At 41.8% G+C, this 25,741-nt stretch overlaps 1 protein-coding gene across 2 annotated transcripts in view; it reads left to right on the plus strand.

Moving 5' to 3' along the window:
* itga4 (integrin alpha 4) overlaps nucleotides 1–25,741 on the plus strand; it is a 228,219-nt gene that overhangs the window by 60,789 nt on the left and 141,689 nt on the right. The window contains exons 1-2 of one of the 2 annotated variants that reach the window (XM_059966796.1): nucleotides 23,410–23,662; nucleotides 23,941–24,062. In XM_059966796.1, coding sequence (XP_059822779.1) covers nucleotides 23,481–23,662; nucleotides 23,941–24,062 — 304 coding nt within the window. In that variant the 5' untranslated portion in view covers nucleotides 23,410–23,480. Of the gene's footprint in view, nucleotides 1–23,409; nucleotides 23,663–23,940; nucleotides 24,063–25,741 lie in introns of those variants that run through there. The other variant, XM_059966797.1, reaches the window with a different exon arrangement.

Raw genomic sequence — 25,741 nt, forward strand, 5'->3', positions numbered from 1 at the left:
ACTTCACTAGTGTATCTGCCTCCACCACTGACTCAGGCAGTGCATTCCACGCACCAACCACTCTCTGAGTGAAAAACCTTCCTCTAATATCCCCCTTGAACTTCCCTCCCCTTACCTTAAAGCCATGTCCTCTTGTACTGAGCAGTGGTGCCCTGGGGAAGAGGCACTGGCTGTCCACTCTGTCTATTCCTCTTAATATCTTGTACACCTCTATCATGTCTCCTCTCATCTTCCTTCTCTCCAAAGAGTAAAGCCCTAGCTCCCTTAATCTCTGATCATAATCCATACTCTCTAAACCAGGCAGCATCCTGGTAAATCTCCTCTGTACCCTTTCCAATGCTTCCACATCCTTCCTATAATGAGGCAACCAGAACTGGACACAGTACTCCAAGTGGGGCCTAACTAGAGTTTTATAGAGCTGCATCATTACATCGCATCTCTTAAACTATATCCCTTGACTTATGAAAGCTAACACCCCATAAGCTTTCTTAACTACCCTATCTACCTGTGAGGCAACTTTCAGGGATCTGTGGGCATGTATCCCCAGATCCCTTGCTCCTCCACACTACCAAGTATCCTGCCATTTACTCTGTACTCTGCCTTGGAATTTGTCTTTCCAAAGTGTACCACCTCACACTTCTCCAGGTTGAACTCCATCTGCCACTTCTCAGCCCACTTCTGCATCCTATCAATGTCTCGCTGCAATCTTCGACAATCCTCTACACTATCTACAATACCGCCAACCTTTGTGTTGTCTGCAAACTTGCCAACCCACCTTTCTACCCCCACATCCAGGTCGTTAATAAAAATCACGAAAAGTAGAGGTCCCAGAACAGATCCTTGTGGGACACCACTAGTCATAACCCTCCAATCTGAATGCACTCCCTCCACCACAACCCTCTGCCTTCTGCAGGCAAGCCAATTCTGAATCCACCTGGCCAAACTTCCCTGGATTCCATGCCTTTCTGAATATGCCTACCATGTGGAACCTTGTCAAACGCCTTACTAAAATCCATGTAGATCACATCCACTGCACTACCCTCATCTATATGCCTGGTCACCTCAAAGAACTCTATCAGACTTTTTAGGCACGATCTGCCCTTCACAAAGCCATGCTGACTGTCCCTGATCAGACCATGATTCTCTAAATGCCCATAGATCTTATCTCTAAGAATCTTTTCCAACAGCTTTCCCTCCACAGATGTAAGGCTCACTGGTCTATAATTACCCGGACTATCCCTACTACCTTTTTTGAACAAGGAGACAACATTTGCCTCCCTCCAATCCTCCGGTACCATTCCTGTGGACAACGAGGACATAAAGATCCTAGCCAGAGGCTCAGCAATCTCTTCCCTCAACTCATGGAGCAGCCTGGGGAATATTCCGTCAGGCCCCGGGGACTTATCTGTCCTAATGTATTTTAACAACTCTAACACCTCCTCAACCTTAATATCAACATGCTCCAGAACATCAACCTCACTCATATTGTCCTCACTGTCATCAAGTTCCCTCTCATTGGTGAATACTGAAGAGAAGTATTCATTGAGGACCTCGCTCACTTCCACAGCTTCCAGGCACATCTTCCCACTTTTATCTCTAATCGATCCTACCTTTACTCCTGTCATCCTTTTGTTCTTCACATAATTGAAGAATGCCTTGGGGTTTTCCTTTACCCTACTCGCCAAGTCCTTCTTATGCCCCCTTGTTCGCCTCAGCCCCTTCTTAAGCTTCTTTGTTGCTACCCTATATTCCTCAATAGACCCATCTGATTGTTGCTTCCTAAACCTCATGTATGCTACCTTCTTCCACCTGACTAGATTTTCCACTTCAGTTGTCACCCATGGTACCTTCACCCTACCATTCTTTATCTTCCTCACCGGGACAAATTTATCCCTAACATCCTGCAAGACATCCCTAAACATCGACCACATGCCCATAGTACATTTCCCCGCAAAAACATCATCACACCTGCAAGTTCTAACCTTATCGCCTCATAATTTGCCCTTCCCCAATTAAAAATTTTCCCGTCCTCTCTGATTCTATCCTTTTCCATGATAATGCTAAAGGCCAGGGAGCAGTGATCACTGTCCCCCAGATGCTCCCCAACTGAGAGATCTGTGACCTGACCCGGTTCATTACCTAATACTAGATCTAGTATGGCATTCCCCCTAGTCGGCCTGTCAACATACTGTGACAGGAATCTATCCTGGACACACTTAACAAACTCTGTCCCATCTAAACCCTTGGAACTAATCAAGTGCCAATCAATATTAGGGAAGTTAAAGTCACCCATGATAACAACCCTGTTATTTTTGCACCTTTCCAAAATCTGCCTCCCAATCTGCTCCTCGGTATCTCTGCTGCTACCAGGGAGCCTATAGAATACCCCCAGTAGAGTAACTACCCCCTTCCTGTTCCTGACTTTCACCCGTACTGACTCAAAAGAGGATCCTTTCTGCAACTGTAATAGTATCCCTGACCAGTAATGCCACCCCTCCTCCCCTTCCCCCCCCTCTCTATCCCTTTTAAAGCACTGAAATCCAGGAATATTGAGAATCCATTCCTGCCCTGGTGCCAGCCAAGTCTCCGTAATGGCCAGTACATCATAATTCCATGTATGTATCCAAGCTCTCAGTTCATCACCTTTGTTCCTGATGCTTCTTGCATTGAAGTACACACATTTTAGCCCTTCTACCTTATTACCTTTATACCCTTTATTCTGCTGCTCCTTCCTCAAAGCCTCTCTATATGTTAGATCTGGCTTTACTCCATGCACTTCTTTCACTGCTCTATCGCTCCAGGTCCCACCCCCCTTGCAAATTAGTTTAAACCCTACCGAACCATGCTAGCAAACTTACCAGCAAGGATATTGTTCCCCCTCAAGTTCAGGTGCAACCCATCCAATCTGTTCAGATCCCACCTTCCCCAGAAGAGATCCCAATGGTCCAAAAATCTAAAACCCTGCCCCCTGCACCAACTCCTCAGCCACGCATTCAACTGCCATCTCCTCCAATTCTTACCATCACTATCACGTTGTACTGGCAGCAATCCTGAGAACGTCACCCTTGAGGTCCTGTTCTTCAGCCTTCTGCCCAGTTCCCGAAACTCACACTTCAGGACCTCATCCCTCTTCCTGCCTATGTCATTGGTCCCAACATGTATCACAACTTCTGGTTGCTTTCCCTCTCGTACCAGGATTTCATGCAGCCGGTCAGAGACATCCCAGACCCTGGCACCCGGGAGGCAACAAACCATGCGGGTTTCCTTCTCACGTCCACAAAATCTCCTGTCTGCTCCCCTGACTATAGAGTCTCCAATGACGACAGCTCTCCTCTTCTCCGTCCCATCCTTCTGCACCACAGGGTCAGACTCAGTGCCAGAGGCCCTGCCACCGTGGTTCACACCTGGTCGGTCATCCTCAACAACAGCAACCAGGACGGTAAACTTATTATTCAGGGGAATGGCTACAGAGGTGCTCTGCACTACCTGTCTACTCTCCTTCGCTTTCCCCCCTCGGACTGTCACCCAACGACCTGCTTCCGGCAGCCTAGGTGTGACTACCTCCCCGTAGCTCTCATCTATGACTGCCTCATTCTCCCTTATGAGTCGAAGGTCATCCAGCTGCTGCTCCAGATTCCTCACATCCAGATCACCCAGCCGCAAGCACTTCTGGCAGATGTGACTCTGCGGGAGAGGGGAGTTCCCCCAAGACTGCCACATCTCACAGGAGAGGCACATCACCATCTCAGGAGGCATTATAAAGACTAACTGGGAACAAGCTCATCCCCCGCCTCTTCTCGTCGAAGCCTCTCGAGTCAAAGCCTCAAATCTCCACTCCTTCACTGGCCCACTCACTCACTGGCCGCTTTCCACAAGAAAAAAAAATAGGCCAAAGTCAGCATGGTTTCCTTATGGGAAAAACTTGTCTGAAAAATCTGTTGGAATTCTTTGTCTGTTGCCTGTTATTTCTTCAAAGGAGAACTGGTGGATGTTGGGTACTTGGAGGTTGACAATGAGCCACACTTAAAGCTACTTAAGTTAAGAGCCCATGGTATACTGGAAAGATACTACAATGGATAGAGCATTGGCTGATTGGCAGGAGACAGAGAGTGGGAAGAAAGGGAGCCTTTTCTGGATGGCTGAATGTGACTAGTGGTGTTTCACAGGATTCTATATTTAGATTGCTTTATACATTATATGTCAATGATTTGGATGACAGAATTGATGGATTTGTGGCTAAGCTTGCAGATGATATGAAGTTAGGTGGAGGAGCAGGTTGTGTTGAGAAAGCAGAAAGGTTACAGAAGGACTTGGATAGATCAGGAGAATGGACAAAGAAGTGAGACTTAGAATACAGAGTTGGTAAGTGTATGGTCATGCACTTTGGGCATCTACTCATTGTAATTCAGCAGAAAGAGGGGGGATATCATTGAAACCTTGATAGTGTGGAAGTGGACAGGATGTTTCCTATGGTGGGTGGTCAAAAGCAAGAGGCCACATCTTAGAATAGAGTTATGTTCATTTAGAATAGATATGAGGAGCAATCTCTTTAGCTAGAGTGGATGGTAAATCTGTGGAGGCAGCTGTGGAGGCCAAGTCTTTGGATATATGTAAGGCAGAGTTTGATAGATTCTTGATTGGTCAGTGAATGAAGAGATACAGGGAGAAGGCAGGAGATAGGGGCTGAGAGGAAAATGGATCTCTCATGATGAAATGGCAGAGCAGACTTGATGAGCCAAATGACCTAATTCTGCTCCTGTATCTTATTGTCTTATAGTCTTTTCTTTGAAGGTCAAGTTTCATAAATTTCAGCTCTTGCTTCAGAGCTTTTTTCCCTTTTACACATCTATGAACACATCTTTCATTTATTTCTCCTCACTATCCCCCAATATCCCCCAATCTCATGCTCTCTGCTGTTTTCTCCCTCCTTGTCTCTCTCTGAGCGTAGTGGACCTGCCGTTGGGTTACGAGCCTGGCCAAGTGACCAACCTTTCAGTGGTGAGCAGTTTGCGAACAATGACCAAAATTAAGTTTTATGGTGGCTATAGACAAGGATAAGTATGGACCTTGTGGGAGAGTATAAAATTGCAGTAGGGCAAATTATGAGAGCATTAGGCAGGAAGTAAGAAGAGTTAATTGGAAACCGTTGTTTTTGGGCAGGTCCCCATCTGACATGTGGAGGGTGTTTAAAGACCAACAGGACAGATGGAAGGACGAGGATGGCAAGGAAAGGGAACCATAGATATTGAGAGAAGAGATGATTTTAGTTGAGAGGATAAAGGAAATGTTTGTAAAGCTGAGCAACCTAGAACCAAACAGAGCCCTTGATGATTATAAAGAAGGCAGAAAATAGCTCAAAAATGGAATTAGGAAAGCCAGGAAATACCATGGAAAGTCCTTGGCAAAGAGGATTTAAGAGAATCCCAAGGCCCTCTATACATACTTCGAGAGCAATAGGTTGTGATTTGATCCTTCCACATATTGACTGGAACTCTCATACTGTAAAATGGCTGAATGGGAAAGAGTTGGTCAAATGTGTTCAGGAAATACATCAAATTCCCAACTAGAGAGTGCGCGACACTAGATTTCCTGTTCCGGAATGAGACAGGGCAGTTTTTGTAGGGGAGATCTTTGCATCTATTGATCATTATGCCATTAATTTCAGTGTTACTGTGGAAAAGGATAGGTCTGGTCTTTAGGTTGAGATTCTAAGTTGGAGAAAAGCCAATTTTGATGATATCGGAATGGATCGGGTATAATGGATTGGTACCTGCTATTTTCTGGCAAGTGTGGACTTGGTCGGTGGGAGGCCTTCAAGAGTGGAATTTTGAGACTGCAGAGTTTTTACACCATGTTCCTATCAGAATAAAAGGTAAGGATAACAAGTTTGGGGAACCTTAGTTTTCGAGAGATACTGAGGCCCCGGTTCAGAAAAAGTAGGAGGTACATAGCAGGTATGGGCAGGTGCAAATAAATGAGGTAATTGAGGAGTATAATATGTGCAAGAGAACTTTTAAGAAGGAAATCAGGAGGGATGAAAGAAATCACCTGGAAGATCAAAGTGGCAATATATGCATAAAAGAGGTGGGGGAGAACTTGAGTGGGTTTTTTTGCAATGTATTTACTTTGGAGATGGACACAGAATCTGTATATGTAGGGCAATGCAGCAGCAGGTAATGGACCCTATACAAATTACAGAACAGGAGGCATTTGATGTCTTGAGGCAAATTAGGGTGGATAAATCCCTAGACCTCCAAGAAGACTACAGCCTTGTCATCGGGTTTGGAAGCTTGTGTGCCTCAGTGATCCAGAGAGCTATGTTGGATGGAGTCAGGGCCTTGTACTTTGGCTCTTGGTGGGGTCATCCACGCTAAACTGGTCAAAGGGTAGAGGCCAGACTAAGAGTGGTCCACTGGTGCTCCAGGTTTGGAGGTTCAGCTCAGGACTAACACCCCTGGCTGGTCAAAAAACAATTGTTGCAGAAAAAACAATGAAGACAGAGGTGGAGGAACTTCATTGTTCCCCTAAACACCAGTAGTGTAATGGGCAATAATTAACTTAGTAAATTCCCAGGGCCTGACAATGTACCCTTAAAACCTCTGGGATGTTAGTGCAGAAATTTCAGGGGCCCTAGCAGAGATATTTACAAACATCCTTAGCTAACCTGAGGTGCTAGAGGATGGGGGGATAGCTACTGATGTTCCATTGTTTAAGAAAGTCTCTAAGAATAAGCCTGTAATTTTTCAGGGAAGTTACCAAGAAAGTTGATGAAGGCAAGACAGTGGATGTTGCCTACATGGACTTTAGTAAGGCCTTTGACAAGGTCCCATATGGGAGGCTGGTCAAGAAGGTTCACTCGCTTGGCATTCAAGATGAGGCAGTGAATTGGATTGGTCATTGGCCTTGCACAAGAAGCCAAAGAGTTCTTGAAGATGACTGCCTCTCTGACTGAAAGCCTGTGACTGGTGAAGTATTGCAAGGATCAGTACTGGGGCTGTTGTGTCTGCAACCTATGTCAACGACCTGGATGATTTGTGGATGATACCAAGATTGGTGGTGTAGTGGACAGTGAGGAAGACTATCAAAGCTTGCAGTGGGACCTGGACCAGCTGGAAAATGGGCTGAAAATTGACAAATGGACTTCAGTGCAGATAAGTGTGAGGTGTTACACTTTGCAGTTTGGGAGGACCAACCAGGATAGGTCTTACGCAGGGAGCAATAAGGCACTGAGGAGTGTGGTAGAACCAAGGGATCATGGAATATACTGTAGCGGCATCACAGGTAGATAGTGTCGTAAAGAAAGCTTTTGGCACATTGGCCTTCATAAATCAAAGTATTGAGTACAAGAGTTGGGATTCTATGTTGAAATTGTCTAAGATATTAGTGAGGTCTAATTTGGAGTACAAACAAGCTGGATGAACTCAGCAGGTCGGGCAGCATCCGTTGAAATGAGCAGTCAATGTTTCAGGCCAAGACCCTTTGTAAGGACTGAAGAAGGAGAGGGCAGTGGCCCTATAAAGAAAGTGGCTGGAGGGGGGAAGGTGCTAGGTGAAAAACCAATCAGAGGAAAGATCAAGGGGTGGGGGAGGGGAAGCAGAGAGGGGATAGGCAGGAGAGGTGAAGAAGGAATGTAAGGGGAAAGCACTATGGGTAGTAGAAGAAGGCAGAATCATGAAAGAGGTGATAGGCAGCTCAAAGAGGAGGCAGAGTGAAAGTGGGATGGGGGAAGGGGTAAGGAGGGAACTACCAAAAGTTGGAGAATTCAATATTCATACTAAGGGGCTGGAGACTACCCAGACGGTGTATGAGGTGTTGCTCCTCCAACCTGAGTTTGGCCTCATCAATGGCAGTAGAGGAGGCCATGTATGGACATATCCGAATGGGAATGTGAAGCAGAGTTGAAGTGGGTGGCAACTGGGAGATCCTGTCTGTTGTGGCGGATGGAGTGGAGGTGCTTGACGAAGCGGTCCCCTTTGTGTTTTCTAATTTGGAGTATTGTGTCTAGTTTTGATCAGTTACCTACAGGAAAGATGTAAATAAGATTGAATAAGTGCAGAGAAAATAAAGAAGGATGTGGCAGTACTTGAGGACCTGAGTTATAGGGAAAGGTTCAATAGGTTAGAACTTCATTTTATGGAACATAGAAAATTGAGAGTAGGCTTGATAGAGGTATATAAAATTATAAGGGGTAGAGATAGGGTAATTGGAAGTAGGCTTTTTCCACTGAGGTTGAGTGTGATTGCATGTATTAAGGGTGTAAGGTTTAATATTTTTGGGGTGAACATGAGGGGAAACTTCTTCTCTCAGAGAGTGGTGAGTGTGGAACGAGTTGGCAGCGCAAGTGATGGAGGCAGGGTCAATTTCAACACTTGAGAGAAATTCGGATAGGTAGTTGGATGGTAAGGTTATGGAGAGCTATGGTCTGGATGCATTTTGATGGGACTAGGCAGATTACTGGTTCTGCACAGACTAAATGGGCTGAATGGCCTATTTCTGTGCAGTAGTGTTCTATGATGCGATAATTCTATAACCAGGGAGAGGATAGTACCACTCAAGGATAAAGGGGAACATTTGCTTGAATGTGGAAGATGTGAGCGAGGTCCTTATAGAGTACTTTATATCAGTATTTACCAAGGGGAAAGATGTGGAAGATAGGCAGATCAGTGTTGTGTGTATTGATGTTTTGGGATAAAGGAAGAGGTATTGTTCTTTCTTTCTAAATCTTTTTATTAATATTAGTAATATGGACAGAATACAGATGATATATTGATAAAGAAATTACCAACATACACATTCCATTACATATGAAAAAAAACATACATAATAGTTACAATATAAATGAGTTTACCAAGACATAAGCCATAAGATATATGTATGGACATAGAAAATCTAAATATTTCATAATGTATAATATAAAAAAAACAGAAAAAAGAAAGAAAAAAAACAAAAAAAAATTTATATAATGCAAAACTAACTAATCTAATCTAATAACTATAACTAATAAGTAATATAAAAGAAAGAAAAACAAACAAAAGAGAAGGAGAAAAAAAAAGTGGGCTGTTTATAATATCTCACAAAAATAAGTATTCATCAATGCCGTCACTTCCGGTCCTCTCAAAATCCATAAGCTAAAAGCTGGGAAATCAAATGAACTTGGCACAGGGTCATATTACATCATATGAAAATGTTGAATAAACGGTCTCCATAACTTTTCAAATTTAATAGAAGTCTCAAAAGTACCACTTCTAATTTTTTCTAAATTTAAACATAACATAGTTTGAGAGAACCAATTAAATACAGTGGGAGGATCAATTTCTTTCCAATTCAACAATATAGATCTTCTAGCCATCAGAGTTAGAAATGCAATCAATCGACGGGCTGAAGAAGATAAATGCTGTGAATCTAACATTGGTAAACCAAAAATTGCGGTAATAGGATGAGGTTGTAAATCAATATTCAAAACCGCAGAAATAATATCAAAAATATCTTTCCAATATTTCTCCAAAAATGAACACGACCAAAACATGTGAGTTAAAGACGCAATTTCAGAATGACATCTATCACAAATAGGACTTATATGAGAGTAAAAATGAGCTAATTTATCCTTGGACATATGGGCCCTATGTACAACCTTAAATTGTATTAGTGAATGTTTGGCACATAACGATGATGTATTAACTAATTGAAGAATTCTATCCCAATTCTCACTAGAAATACTAAAACTAAGTTCTCTTTCCCAATCCTGTTTAGTCTTATAAAGGGGCTCTGAACGTATCTTCATAATTATATTATAAAGTTTTGAAATAAGCCCTTTTTGAAAAGGGTCTAATTGAAATAAACTCTCCAAAGTATCTGAAGGCACAAAATTTGGAAACGTAGAGAGTACAGAACTTAAAAAATGTCTAATCTGTAAATATCTAAAAAAATGAAATCTCGGCAAGTTATATCTGTTGGATAATTGTTCAAAAGACATGAAACAATTATCTAAAAATAAATCAGAAAATCTTAGTAATCCCTTAGTTTTCCAAGCTGAATAAGCTTGATCTATAATGGAAGGGTGAAAAAAACAATTAGATACAATAGGACTATTTAAAACGAATTGAGTCAACCCAAAAAATCTCCGAAATTGAAACCATATACGCAAAGTATGTTTAACTATTGGGTTGTCAATTCGTTTCGGCAATTTAGAAAGAGCAAAAGGGAGAGAAGTCCCTAAAATGGAACCCAAAGCATAAGCTGATACCGATTTAGTTTCTAAACTCACCCAACAAGGGCCAAAAGATCCACCCCCATCTTTCAACCAGCATAACAAATATCTAATATTAGCTGCCCAATAGTAAAATCTGAAATTAGGTAAAGCTAACCCGCCTTCCTTTTTTGTCTTCTGTAAATATGTTTTACCTAACCTGGGATTTTTATTCTGCCATATATATGAAGAAATTTTAGAGTCAACATTAGTAAAAAAAGATTTCGGGATAAAAATTGGTATCGCTTGAAAAATATATAAAAACTTAGGTAAAATAACCATCTTAATAGCATTAATCCTGCCTATTAGAGATAGAGACAAAGGTGACCACTTAGTAAACAAATCTTTAATCTGATCAATTAAGGGTAAAAAATTAAATCCAAACAAATCTTTATGGTTCTTTGTGATTTTGATCCCTAAATAAGTAAAAGAGTCATTAACTAATTTAAAGGGTAAATTTCCATAAATTGGGACCCGTTTATTTAATGGAAACAATTCACTTTTATTAAGATTTAACTTATACCCAGAAAACTCACTAAATTGAGCCAATAATGATAAAACTGCTGGAATGGATTTCTCCGGGTTAGAAATGAATAGTAATAAATCATCTGCATACAAAGATAACTTATGAATATCTGTCCCACGATTAATACCCAAAATATCCTGTGATTGTCTGATGGCAATTGCCAAAGGTTCTAAGGCAATGTTAAATAGTAATGGACTAAGAGGACATCCCTGTCTAGTGCCCCGAAATAGGCGAAAAAAGGGAGATCTTTGATTATTGGTAACCACTGAGGCTACTGGAGTATGATAAATCAATTTAATCCATGATATAAATATCAGACTAAAATTAAACTTCTCCAACACATTAAATAAGTAAGGCCATTCAACTCTGTCAAATGCTTTCTCCGCATCTAATGAAATCACGCATTCTGAAGTATCATGTGAGGGAGTATAAACAATATTCAACAATCTCCTAATGTTAAAAAAAGAATAACAATTTTTAATAAAGCCAGTTTGATCATCTGAAATAATTTTGGGTAATAGGAAGAGGTATTGTTGAATCTTTTAAAGAGCACTAAGATGGATGAGGCCTCAGGGTCTGATGGGATATACCTCATCTTATTGAGAGAGGCAATTGAAGCAATTGCTGGGCCTTGACCAATATCTGATTTGTGGTGTAAGATGGCACTGGTGAAGCACAGTGACAACTTTCTGGCAGCAACCAAAACTATTAATTATTTTATTAATTACACATGTTCTCGAAAACTATCTATGTAATCAATAGCCTGTAACTTCCCCTTTGGAGCTGAGCTTTTGAACCACCTGCAGTGACTTGGCATCTTCGTTACGTGAATTGAAGTCTCAAAGTTGCAGGACAGTTGTAGTGTGTATGGCCTGAATCGAGGTGGTGGGGCCCAGGCCCAAGAGCATGGAACGGCCAACGTTTGGCCGCTGCTGTTGTGGGCTTCGAGTAAATTTCAAGCAGCAGCAAGGTAGCGGAGAGCTCAGAACAAATGGATGGCTGAATGATTTAAGCACCGGGCTAGATTGGAAAGTTCGGGTTCCGGTCGAATTGAGCCGGCAGGTTCTTGGCCCAAGAACGAGGAACTACCTGTTGCTTGGCTGATTTAAGCGCTGGGCTAGATTGTAACGGTCAGGGTGTTGGGGCCAGAAGAGATGGACGAGCTGATGTTCAGTTTGCTGCTCACAAGGTTTACTTGTCTCTGCATTGAACAGGGAAATGGAAGGATATCGACATCGTGTAGGTAGAAGAGATTAGTTTAGTTAGCCATTTATTGGTTCAGTATAACATAGAGGGCTGAAGGGCCTCATCCTTCGCTGGGCTGTTCTGTGTTCTATTTTAAATTAATGACTTGAGCTGGAATCAATACCAGTGGTGCTGTAGGTCACAAGCACTGAACTTATAGACAATAGACAAAGACAATAGGTGCAGAACTAGACCATTCGGCCCTTCGATGCTGCACCGCCATTTTGAGATCATGGCTGATCATTTACTATCAATACCCAGTTCCTGCCTTGTCCCCATATCCCTTGATTCCCCTATCCATAAGATACCTATCTAGCTCCTTCTTGAAAGCATCCAGAGAATTGGCCTCCACTGCCTTCCGAGGCAGTGCATTCCAGACCCCCACAACTCTCTGGGAGAAGAAGTTTTTCCTTAACTCTGTCCTAAATGACCTACCCCTTATTCTCAAACCATGATCTCTGGTACTGGACTCTCCCAGCATCTGGAACATATTTCCTGCCTCCATCTTGTCCAATCCCTTAATAATCTTATATGTTGCAATCAGATCCCCTCTCAAACTTCCAGCAACACAAGCAAAACTGAAGTACATACTTGTGCTGAAACTGTGCCTTTCGTGACCTCATGATATTCCAAAGCCGTTTTCAAGCCATGAAGGCCATTTGAGCTACAGCTGCTCATAATGTAGGAAGTCTGGCAAGGATAGTTCAAAGAGCAATGTATTCATGATCTAAACATATATTTCAATAATGTTGGTTGAGGGATAAATATTGCTTATGGATAATTCTCCCTCCTCCTATTTCAGTCCATAGGATCTTTTATGTCTACCTTTTTTAAGACAAAGGAGCAGCAGTCAGCCATTCAGCCCATTGAGTCTGCTCTGCCATACTATCATGAGCTGATCCATTCTCCCATTTAGTCTCACTCCCCTGCCATCTCACCATAACCTTTGATGCCTTGGCTACTCAGATACCTATCAATCTCTGCCTTAAATACACCCAATGACTTGACCTCCACTGCTGCCCGTGGCATAAAATTTCACAGATTCACCACCCTCTGGCTTATGTTGGTTCTACTTTTAATGGATCCTTGGAAAAATGGCTAGGCTCCCTCAGCACTTCACTGGAGACCCATCCTTGGTCTTTGTGTGCAGTCAGGTCCTTGAAGTAGGATTTGTCCTGACAATCATCTGACAGAGTTGAGAATTTGATCACTTTTGCAATAAAAAGAGAGATGCAAGAATTTGTCTGATCCTTATGTCAATGCTTTATTGAGACCAATATGACAGCTGTGATTTTCTCATAGTCAAGGAGCTCAAAATTAACTTCTAATGTCTAATATAGTGCCGAAGAAGCTTAAATATTCACTTGTCATTCATTTCAAGTGTAAAACTAAATATACTTTGGCACGAATTTGACAATAACTTGTCAGCCTTATTTATAATGTCAGAAAAAAACAGTGTGAAGCAGATGCTCTTCTGATGTTCTTTGTGTGTATTTTAGGAACAATATAAAGAAAGCTTCATTGCACATTGGAAGTATTCATAGTTTCCAAACTTCAGAAGAAACTTTGACATTGCACCATTGATTCTACTTACAAGATATAGACCAAAACACAGAGTATGTACTGTAGGTAATGCTTTACCTAAAAAATGTAAGTTCCCTAGCACACTTGACCTACTTATTCTACTGTAAGATTTGTTTCCTGCTGGTATGGAAGATCAGTTTCAGTATGTTGTTTAATTTTATTTAGCAATGTCACATCATGATCTGAGTGAGTGAACTTTGTCAACTGTGAAGTTCAAAGGGGGAAAAATGTGGTTGTAAACATAATTGCTTAAATTTGTGTGGTCTCTCAAAAGATACAAAAAACTTGCAGTATGCAAGGGCATGGAGGAGAGTTGTAGTCAATATTTGCCTCCTGGGCTCCTCACAGAATATTCTGTTTTGCTTATGCCCACGGCATCATGTGCAATAGAATAAACTTTATACTGAAAATGTATGCAGAGACTTCAGTAGTAGGTGGGTTATGGATGTGGAGGGTTTTTGGTTGAGAGAGATCTCACCTGTGGTTTGGGTTATGGTTAGAGTGCTTGGGGTGAATCTAGAACTTATAGGCATTAGAAGAGGAGGGGATCAGACTCATTTGTGTGGGAGTATTCAGTGGTAAGATCCTGAAAAACATTTAGTTTCAGAGGGAGTATATGATAGTGGGTGGTTAAAGAGTTGCTGAATTAGGTAGAAACTAGGTCCTGTAATTTACCTTCTGGAGTTTGTACTGGGCTTTTCTGTGCTCTCATCGCATCAGCTCGGGGCTCTTAGTTACATCTCAAATGTAATCTCTTGCTTCTGCAGGGCTTGCTATAGAGTGTCTGTCTTTAGAACAATGCTTGGTGTGTGAATGTCATAGCCTAACGGAGTTTCTTAAGTGTAATTAGGATGTAATATTGAGAATATTCAGTTTTACCTATCAGGAGCTGGGACTTGGAACAAGAATCAGGAGTTTTAAAAGAGGTGAGTCTTCAGATTTTCTGTTTTGAAGAGCCATTTCTTTACTCAGAGATTGGTGATATGGAATTCTTCACCCAAGAAAACTAGAGGTCCTGGAGTAGGAGTTGGATGGATTTCTATAAAACAAAAGACAGCATTGATTATGGGGAAAGAGTGGGATTTGATATTCTCCTATTTCCTATGACAGAGAAATAGACCATTTTATTCATCAAAGCTCTTTCTTTTCCTGGGGGCAATCCCATTGTTCCTATTGTTTCCTGGTAACCTTTTCTCTCGTCCATCCGTTGCCTCTCACTGATTTCCTATGGCACTAGTCCTTAGTTACTTTGGCCATTGGCTACTTCAGGATCTGTGAGGAAAGCAGGGCACCTGGGGAAGCCTACCTCATCAAAGAGAGAATGCACAGACTCTATACACACAACTCTGACAGTGAGGATTGACTGCGATTATTGGAGATGTGAGGCGACAACAGAATCTGCCAAACCATGCAACTTTCTGTTGCTGGGATGGGGTCAAAACAAATGTCAAAACATCAAAAACAGATTTGTCATTAAGGAGGCCTTTGAAGTGTTCTTCCTAGTGGGTACTAAATACCTCTTGGCCCTTAATAAATCAACCCCATTCTTGGCTCTTGTTGAACACAACAAGGACATAACATTATTATTTCCCAGAGTATAATTATTTCAAACCCACAAAGGAAAGTCACAACATGTTTTCCTTCTTACCTGCCATTCTTGTTTCAGCAATCCTGTTTTTTTGTTGTTGTTTGTTTGAAAGTCCATGCTTTATAATAAGATTGCTGAATATTGAAGACACGTATCAAAATATGTATTAATGCTATATTACAAGCAATTAGTGCTAATAATGGTTTCTTTTAAACCAGTTCAGAAAGCTGAGGAAAGAACTGAGAATGGGAGTGTGAGAAGTTTAGTCACTCAACATTTTCTGTTTTAATTACTTGGCTATCCAATGCCTTTCTGAAAAATGATCGGTGGCATTCTTATTTGTTTATCCTCTTCATTCCAGAAACACCAACATAATTGACCCTGACCCCGAATGTCCCTTCAGTTGGCTTCTTATATGCTCCAGACAGGCATGCTGTTTATAAGCTGCTCGATTGCAGATCATCACCATTTCAGGACAGTGAGCATTGGGGAATAACTGCTGGATCTGCAAATACTAGGAACAATAACTTGTGGGAATAAACGGCACTTAGTGGCCACTTTATCAGGTACCTCTTGTACCAAATAAGGTAGCTACTGAGTGTATGTTTGCTGTTGTAGCCCATCAACTTCAAGGTTCGATGTATTGTGCATTCAGAGATGTTCTTCTGCACACCACTGTTGTATTACATGGATATTTGAGTTACTGTCACCTTCCTGTTAGCTTGAACCAGTTTTGCCATTTTCCTCTGACCTCGCTCCATAACAAAGCATTTTCACCCACAGAACTTCAGCTCAATGGTTGTTTTCCACACCATTCTCTACAAACTCTGGAGACTGCCCTGCGTGAAAATCCTAGGAGATCATCAATTCCTGAGATACTCAAACTACCATGTTTAGCACCAACAACAATTCCATGGTCATTTAGATTCCATTTCTTCCCGATTCTGATCTTTGGTCTGAACAACAACTGAACCTCTTGACCATGCTTTTACATGCTGCCTCATGATTGGCATTAATGAGCATGTGTACAGGCATGCCTGAGTGTACGTAGCTGCTTAAAATGCCCACAGCTACTTCCCCTGGGCAACCATAGAGACAATTGGATGCACAACAGCTGTAGCAGGGTTTGCTTGTCATTATGTCCAATAAGGCGAATCTAAACAGCATACATGGCTGATGAATTCAACAACTTTTATACAAGCTTTGAAAAGGAGAATAACACTAGGTTTGTGCAAATCTCCCCCCCCCCCCCTTCCAGGAGCCAGTGAGCCTGTGATCTCTGTTTAGAAGCCACGCCAAAGCAACCTTCAAGAAGATGAACCCACACAAGGCATTGGGCTTCTACAGTGTACTCGGCAGAGTATTGAAATCCTGTGGCAACTGACTGGCTGGAGAGTTCAAAGGTACCTTCCACCTCTGACTGCTGGAGTTGGAGGTTCGCCACTGTTCCAAAGGGGCAGCAATCATATCAGTGCACAAGAAGAACAGGATGATCCCATTAGAAAAGCACTTTGAGAGGTTGATCTGGCTAGAATTACCTCCTGCCTGAACAAGGACCTGGACCTGCTACAATTTGCCAAATGCCACAACAAATCTACAGTAGGTGCCAACTCATTGGCCCTCCACTCAGCTTTGGAGCACCCTGTCAACAGCAAAACATCCATCAGGTAGTTTATTTAAATACAGCTCAGCACTCAATACTGTCATCCCTTCAGAAGTAATCAGCAAGCTTCAAAAGTTGGGCCTCTGTACCTCCCTCTGCAACTGAACTGGATCCTTAACTTCCTCACTGGGAGACTACAGTCAGTAGAAATAACATCTCGTCACTGACAATCAGCACTAGCATAAATCAGGGACTTGTGTGGTTAAACCCGAAGATGGGATTCGGAATACTAGGCCTTGAACGCCAATCTTGTGTGTCATGTGCCCAGGTGGAGACTGGTCCTCGTTCCTCCCTGTTCTGCTGGCATCCTACGTGTCCATGTTACTCACCTTTGAATCTGGAGTGCAGGCTTAGATTTAGGCCTCTCCCTATTTCCCAACATCCCTGTCCCTGAACCTGAAAACAACTGAATCGGAGCTGCAACCTTCTCAGTCTCTTAAGTTCTAATGAATCAAGTCCCTATAGGTTAGTTGGCCACTGTAAATTGCCCCTGGTGTGTAAATGGATGGTAAATCTTAGGGGAAGATGTTAAAAATGTGAGAGCAATGGGTGCTTGGTGACTGTTATGGACAGTGGGCTGAATGGCCTTATCCTGTTCTCCTTGACTAGGTCATTGCTGAGTTGGCTCATGGATATCTGGGTTGATATCAGACAGCACTGACGTGGAGGAAAGAGAAAACAGTAGGTTTTCAGTCTGGAATGGAGGTTGTGGAGAAAAGCAGGAGTTTGGAGAGGAGCAAAGTTGGTCCAATAAACCTGCTCAGTTCCTGGCTGGGGCTGGAAATTGTGCAAACATAGGCAGAGAAGAAGGGACTTACATTTGTACAGTGCATTTCACAAGCTCCACACTCTGGTCAGCAGAGTTCCTGGCTGGGGCTGGAAATTGTGCAGACATAGGCAGAGAAGAAGGGACTTCCATTTGTACAGTGCATTTCACAAGCTCCACACTCTGGTCAGCAGAGTTCCTGGCTGGGGCTGGAAATTGTGCAGACATAGGCAGAGAAGAAAGCACTCTGGTCAGCTGCTTTCCACCATGAGTCATAGCTTCAAAAATGAAAACCAGGCAACCAATTGGTGCACTGAGATGACATAAAGATGTTTAGTCTGAGAGGATCCCCAGGCAGTCAGCAATCAGAAAGGGGCCCATTGCTCATGATTTATGGCTCTTCTGTTGTGCTAGCAACAATGCAAAGTCTAACCATATTGACATTCTTGTAATTTGTGCCACTGATTTGAGTTTAAAACCATTCATCCTGAGCCTCAAAATATTGTAAGTCAGATATCCCTGGCTACAAACTCTGTCTCTTCCCAACCCACTGTCCCTATACTGACTGTCCATTGCTGTTCTTGGGCTGTGCTCCTTGCCACTCCTAATCACCACTCTCCCTCTGTCTGTTCCTTGGTTGAACAAAGCCCCCCCTCCCCCATTCCCGTTCCTGGCTGGGTCTTTGTGCGATCTGCAAAAGTTGTTGTATCCAGTGTCTGCAGTAATTACTCCATGGCTTTTCAGTGGCAGTTTAGCTTGAAAGTTTGTTAACAGATGGGTAATGTGGAATGAAAGCAAAAAGTAGTAAGGTGAAAAGTAAAAGTGGCAGGCAGGCAAATCCAGGGCAAAAAGCAAAAAGAGCCGCTTTTCAACATAATTGTATAAGGGCTAAGAGTGTTGTAAAAACAAGCCTGAAGGCTTTGTGTGTCAATGCGAGGAACATTCGTAACAAGGTGGATGAATTGAATGTGCAGATAGTTATTAATGAATATGATATAGTTGGGATCACAGAGACATGGCTCCAGGGTGACCAAGGACGGGAGATCAACATCCAGAGATATTCAATATTCAGGAGGGATAGACAGGAAAGAAAAGGAGGTGGGGTAGCATTGCTGGTTAGAGAGAAGATTAACACAATAGAAAGGAAGGACATTAGCCTGGAGGATGTGGAATCGATATGGATAGAGCTGCATAACACTAAGGGGCAGAAAACGCTGGTGGGAGTTCTGGTGGTGGGAGGCCACCTAATAGTAGTAGTGAGGTTGGGGATGACATTAAACAGGAAATTAGAAATGCGTGCAATAAAGGAACAGTAGTTATTATGGGTGACTTCAATCTACATATAGATTGGGTGAACCAAATTGGTAAGGGTGCTGAGGAAGAGGATTTCTTGCAATGTATGCGGGATGGTTTTCTCAACCAACATGTCGAGGAACCAACTAGAGAGCAGGCCATTCTAGATTGGGTATTGAGCAATGAGGAAGGGTTAGTTAGCAATCTTGTCACGCGAGGCCCCTTGGGTAAGAGTGACCATAATATGGTGGAATTCTTCATTAAGATGGAGAGTGACATAGTTAATTCAGAAACAAAGGTTCTGAACTTAAAGAAGGGTAACTTTGAAGGTATGAGACGTGAATTAGCTAAGATAGACTGGCAAATTATACTTAAAGGGTTGACAGTGGATATGCAATGGCAGGCATTTAAAGATCACATGGATGAACTACAAAAATTGTTCATCCCAGTTTGGCAAAAGAATAAACCAGGGAAGGTAGTGCACCCATGGCTGACAGGGGAAATTAGGGATAGTATCAAGTCCAAAGAAGAAACATATAAATTAGCAAAAAAAAAAGCAGCACACCTGAGGACTGGGAGAAATTCAGAGACCAGCAGAGGAGGACAAAGGGCTTGATTAGGAAAGGGAAAAAAGATTATGAGAGAAAGCTGGCAGGCAACATAAAAACTGACTGTAAAAGCTTTTATAGATATGTGAAAAGAAAAAGATTGGTCAAGACAAATGTACGTCCTTTACAGTCAGAAACAGGTGAATTGATCATAGGGAACAAAGACATGGCAGACCAATTGAATAACTACTTTGGTTCTGTCTTCACTAAGGAGGACATAAATAATCTTTCGGAAATATTAAGGGACCGAGGGTCTAGTGAGATGGAAGAACTGAGGGAAAAACATGTTAGTAAGGAAGTGGTGTTAGGTAAATTGAAGGGATATAAGGCAGATAAATCCCTAGGGCCAGAAGGACTGCATACCAGAGTGCTTAAGGAAGTAGCCCAAGAAATAGTGGATGCATTAGTGATAATTTTTCAAAACTCCTTAGATTCTGGATTAGTTCCTGAGGAATGGAGGGTGGCTAATGTAACCCCACTTTTTAAAAAAGGAGGGAGAGAGAAACCGGGGAATTATAGACCGGTTAGTCTGACATCGGTGGTGGGGAAAATGCTAGAGTCGGTTATCAAAGATTTGATAACAGCACATTTGGAAAGAGGTGAAATCATTGGACAAAGTCAGCATGGATTTGTGAAAGGAAAATCATGTCTGACGAATCTTACAGAAATTTTTGAACATGTAACTAGTAGCGTGGATAGGGGAGAGCCAGTGGATGTGGTATATTTAGATTTTCAAAAAGCTTTTGACAAGGTCCCACCCAGGAGATTAGTGTGCAAACTTAAAGCACTCGGTATTGGGGGTATGGTATTGATGTGGATAGAGAATTGGCAGACAGGAAGCAAAGAATGGGAGTAAACGGGACCTTTTCAGAATGGCAGTCAGTGACTAGTGGGGTACCGCAAGGCTCAGTGCTGGGACCCCAGTTGTTTACAATATATATTAATGATTTAGACGAGGGAATTAAATGCAGAATCTCCAAGTTTGCGGATGACATGAAGCTGGGCGGTGGTGTTAGCTGTGAGGAGGATTCTAAGAGGATGCAGGGTGACTTGGATAGGTTAGGTGAGTGGGCAAATTCATGGCAAATGCAATTTAATGTGGATAAATGTGAGGTTATCCACTTTGGTTGCAAGAACAGGAAAACAGATTATTATCTGAACAGTGGCCGATTAGGAAAAGTGGAGATTCAATGAGACCTGGGTGTCATTGTACACCAGTCATTGAAGGTGGGCATGCAGGTACAGCAGGCAGTGGAAAAGGCAAATGGTATGTTGGCATTCATAGCAAAAGGATTTGAGTACAGGAGCAGGGAGGTTCTACTGCAGTTGTACAAGGCCTTGGTGAGACTGCAGCTAGAATATTGTGTGCAGTTTTGGTCCCCTAATCTGAGGAAAGACATTCTTGCCATAGAGGGAGTACAGAGAAGGTTCACCAGATTGATTCCTGGGATGGCAGGACTTTCTTATGAAGAAAGATTGGATCAACTAGCCTTATACTCACTGGAATTTAGAAGACTGAGGGGGGATCTTATTGAAACATATAAAATTTTAAAGGGATTGGACAGGCTAGATGCAGGAAGATTGTTTCCGATGTTGGGGAAATCCAGAACGAGGGGTCACAGTTTAAGGATAAAGGGGAAGCCTTTTAGGACTGAGATGAGGAAAAACTTCTTTACACAGAGAGTGGTGAATCTGTGGAATTCCCTGCCACAGGAAACAGTTGAGGCCAGTTCATTGGCTATATTTAAGAGTAAGTTAGATATGGCCCTTGTGGCTAAAGGGATCAGGGGGTATGGAGAGAAGGCAGGTACAGGGTTCTGAGTTGGATGATCAGCCATGATCATACTGAATGGCGGTGCAGGTTCGAAGGGCCGAATGGCCTACTCCTGCACCTATTTTCTATGTTTCTATGTTTCTAAGCACAGCTTAAATGTCACTTGTAAGATGACAGAAAAACAGGTCAGCATGGATTACATGGGCCGAACAGTCTGCTTCTATGCTCTATGACTATAAGTTGGCAGATGATACCACAGGTGTTGGTAAAATTTCAGACGGTAATGAGGGGGTGAACAGGAGTGAGATAGATCAGCTGGTTGAGTGAAGTTGGAACATCAGCCTTATACTCAACATCAGCAAGACTAAGGAACTGATCATGCATTCCAGGAAGATGAAGTTAAAAGAACACACAAGAGACCTCACTGTGTCAGCAAAGGAAAGGGCGAGCAGTTTTATCTTCCTCCATTTCAGCGTCTTGGAGGATCTATTATGGGCCGAACACATTGATGCACTTGTGAAGGAGGCATGCCAGTGCCTCTAGTTCAGTTTCAGGAGGTTTGGTAATCACCGAATACTTCTGCATTCTATAGGTCTATAGCAGAGAGTATTCTGACTGTTTGCATCACCACCTGGTGTGGAGGCTACAATGCACAAGATTGGAAGTAGCTGCAGAGGGTTGTAGATTCAGCCAGCTCTATCATGGGCACATTCTTTCCCACTATTGACAGTATCTTTAAGAGACATTGCCTCAAGACTGTCAATAATGACCCTCAGTATCTGGGATATGCACTCTTCTCATCACTGCCATCAGTGAGGGGGTACAGAAGCCTGAAGATCCACACTTTAAGAACAGCTTCTTTCCCTCTGTCATCAGATTTCTGAACATTATCTCACTGTTCCTCTTTGGCACAGTTTATTCATTTTTGTTATTTATTGTACTTTTAATGAGTTGCATTATACTGTTGTTTCAAAAGACAACTTTCACAGCTTAGTTCAGTGATAATAAACCTGATTCCAGTAATAATCCCAGCAGCATCTATAGTCAAGTAACCGAATCACGTGCATATTTGTATTTTGAACTTATGACAAATGAACAAATGAAACATATTGGATTGGGAACAGATTATGAGTTTACTATTCCTGTTTAGAAGTCAATTTACCAATTTCTGTTTAATTTTGGCATCTCCCCACTTCCATTTCAGTCCTGAAGAAGGGTCTTGGCCTGAAACATTGACTGTTTATTCATTCCATTGATGTTGTCTGACCTGCTGAGTTCCTCCAGCATTGTGTGTGTGTGTTGTTTAATACATTCATTTTCTTTAAAAAAAACTACTGAACTACAAATAAAGCTTAGCAACTATAGAAATTATACATTTCTGTGGCTTGTGAAGTGATTTTTGATTGCTAATGCAAATTTCTGACTATCAAATACTTCATTAATTGATAAATTAATAGAGAAATCCTGATACATGCTGGGTGAGCATTTCAAGAAATGGTATATCCCAGCCTATGACTATCTTTTCTGCCATTTTCGTAACTAAAAATTTTGCTTAGACGCTTGAAGGCAAATTAATATAAAGGCAAGAAACATGCGATTCTAGAAACTTTGGATAAACTTTAACGGGGGGAAAGGTAAATTTGGACCAGATTCTTATCACGCATGGGTGTCAAACCCTAAATCAATACTAGCACATCTTTGTTATATTCTAAACATTATTCATCCCCTCCACAGCCTCTTCAATTCGTGGTGAAGGTCAGGAACTCCCCCTCAAAATATTGTTTTCTTGTAATTTCTCACGCTCCTACACTTGCAGAGTTCTTCAATGAAGCACTCAAATTGTTACGAAAGAATTACAATAAAAGGGTATATGAGAAAATTGAGACTGTTCTTAGAAGAGTACAGATGTGCTTTGATCCCGAAGAGAGCACGGTGAGCAGACTGTAATCCGGAGGTCAGCGTATGCCTGGACAGAAGGGGCACCAGCGCCCCTTAGCGCGCACACTCGGCAAAAGTTGTGGTTTCCAATGCTGTTGGGAGGAGGAGGAGAGACGGGGCGGGGGCGGGGTCGGGGATGTGAACATTTTGTTATTACTGTTATCTCGTGGTTATAGACGCCTGGTTGAGCTCCAGAGTAAGTTTCAAGGAGCAAGTATAGTTTTGACTCAATGAGCATTGAAATAAAATATGAGACTTGAGAAGCTTCCAATTGGCTGGAGAGACATCTGGGTAACGGTAGTGCTATATTGTTTATTCAGATCGGTACACCTGTACAATCTGGATTTGAAAAATCCCGTCCAGTTTAAAGGGACAGCAGGAACATATTTTGGTTATTCCGTAATATTGCACAGTGGTAAAGACAAAAAATGGTGAGTTTCAGTTTTGAAGTATGTAAAAATGAAGATTCTTAAAACAAGCCAAATTTGAGTAAATGTTGTGGAATTTATCATTGTAACTTTGAACGGTGTATTGCTCAAATTCATGCTGAATTTAGCAGACAAAACATGATTTAGATAGTTCGCAGATTTAAAATATTCTACTTGGTAGAAAAGTTTTGGTAGCATTATTTTGCTAGTGCTTGGAAAGTTTGTAACTAATGGCTGTACGGATTTGTTTCCCCCCTTTACCTTACCATTTGCCGCGGTAGGTTTGTGGTTGGGGCCCCAAAAGCAAATTCTTCCGTCGATGAGGTAACAGTAAATCCTGGAGTTATTTACAAATGTGCAATCGGCCAAAATCCTGACCAGGAGTGCGAAGAAATCGTTTTCGGTGAGTTACAATGGCATTATAGTTTTGTCTGTGATATTATGGTAAAGAGGAATGCTGAAACGCTAGTACGTAAATATTATATTCATGCTGAGTTGGATCCTTGTGTGGGAGAGCTCATCCGGGTGTTTTCCAGCGTTTTACTGCCACTTTCATCTCCAACAAATAACATTAAAAAAAACAGTTCCATGGGTACTCTTTATTTGATAATGCCACTTGTGTGTAGATCATAACAATTTTGGATATGCAAGTATAAAACATGCCCCAGATGCCATTACTTCCATTTCTTCTTATTAAAGAACATCCATGGGATATCTAGTTGAATTTCATCAGCCCCCATATGCCTCCCCCCAGCACTTCAACTTGATTCAGTCACTATGCAATCTTGATGCATTTGAAAGTGATGTTTGCCCAACTACATAATTAAACTGTTAACCATGAAGTATTGCAGAAGTATGGTTAAGTTGTGTGTCTGGCACAGTCATCGTGATGAAACTATCAGTAAAGGTAACAGCGAATTTGGTTTCCCCACATGTAAAATCTTGGAATCTTGAGGTTACAATCATCGGTTTGCATTCAACAGCAAACTGCAGTCCAATGAATTCCTGGTACAGTCCAGCCAGTGAACTGCATGCAACATAGGTAATATGAACAACACTTTAATTACAATAAATAAACGTCAAACACTGAAGATGCTGGGGATCTGAAATCAAGACGCAAAGCACAGGAAATGCTCAGCAAATTGGACAGCATCTCTGGAAAGTTTAACAATTTATCGCCTCTCGGTCTTTTAGCTAAGATCAAGTGTAGTATCAATTTACGTTTCAGGTCAAACACTTCTCTGACAAAGCATCTTGATTCACTTTCTGTAGATGTAGTGTGGCTATTTAATGTTTCCAGTGTTTCTTGTTTCCAAGTTATCACCCTGCCACAGACACTGAATGCTATGTTTTAAGAGATGTGGAGATTATTCTCCTGTTAACTTTAATGTGGAACAAAATGGTGCCAGTATAGTCATTTTTTAAGAAAATGAGTACTTTAAACAAAAACTTGATGAATTGGTGTTGAATCACATTTTGGCTACATTTCCAACACTAGTTCAAGGGACAGTCCTTTGTCATCCACCTGAGCATATTGCAGCCCTCAGCACCCTATGCTAATTTCAACAGTCAAAGAAAAATCGGCCTTTCCTGTTTACCTCTGACCTGGCTTTAAGTTTTTCAAGTGTGTTCTATTTTTATTGTAGATTTGCAGCATCTGCAGTTCTGTGATCGTGTGTTGTGCAGATGAAAATAACTTCTAATACTAGCCAGTAGAACACAAATGCAGCAACATGTTGCCGTTAAGAGATAAAGTATACAGCTGTTGGCTACAAATTAGAACTAAAAGAGAACATTAGAAATCCCCAACAGACCAGGCATCATTTGTGGGGGGAGGGGGGGGAGAGAGAGTAAAATGAATTAATATTACAGGTGTATAACCTTGCCACACAAATGGCCAGATCAGGACAGTGACAAATAGGCAAGGCTGATTTTTCTGGACTGTTGAAATTAGCATTGAGTCTTGTGGGTTGCAGGGTGCCCATGTAGATGACGAGTGTCTATTCCTTAAACTTGTATTGGACATGAAACCAAAGTCAGAAAGCTCACACTGGGGTGGAGGATTAAAGCTTCAGGCAAATG

This window comes from Hypanus sabinus, chromosome 4 (genome assembly GCF_030144855.1).
Source record: "Hypanus sabinus isolate sHypSab1 chromosome 4, sHypSab1.hap1, whole genome shotgun sequence".
NCBI classification, from domain to species: Eukaryota; Metazoa; Chordata; class Chondrichthyes; order Myliobatiformes; family Dasyatidae; genus Hypanus; species Hypanus sabinus.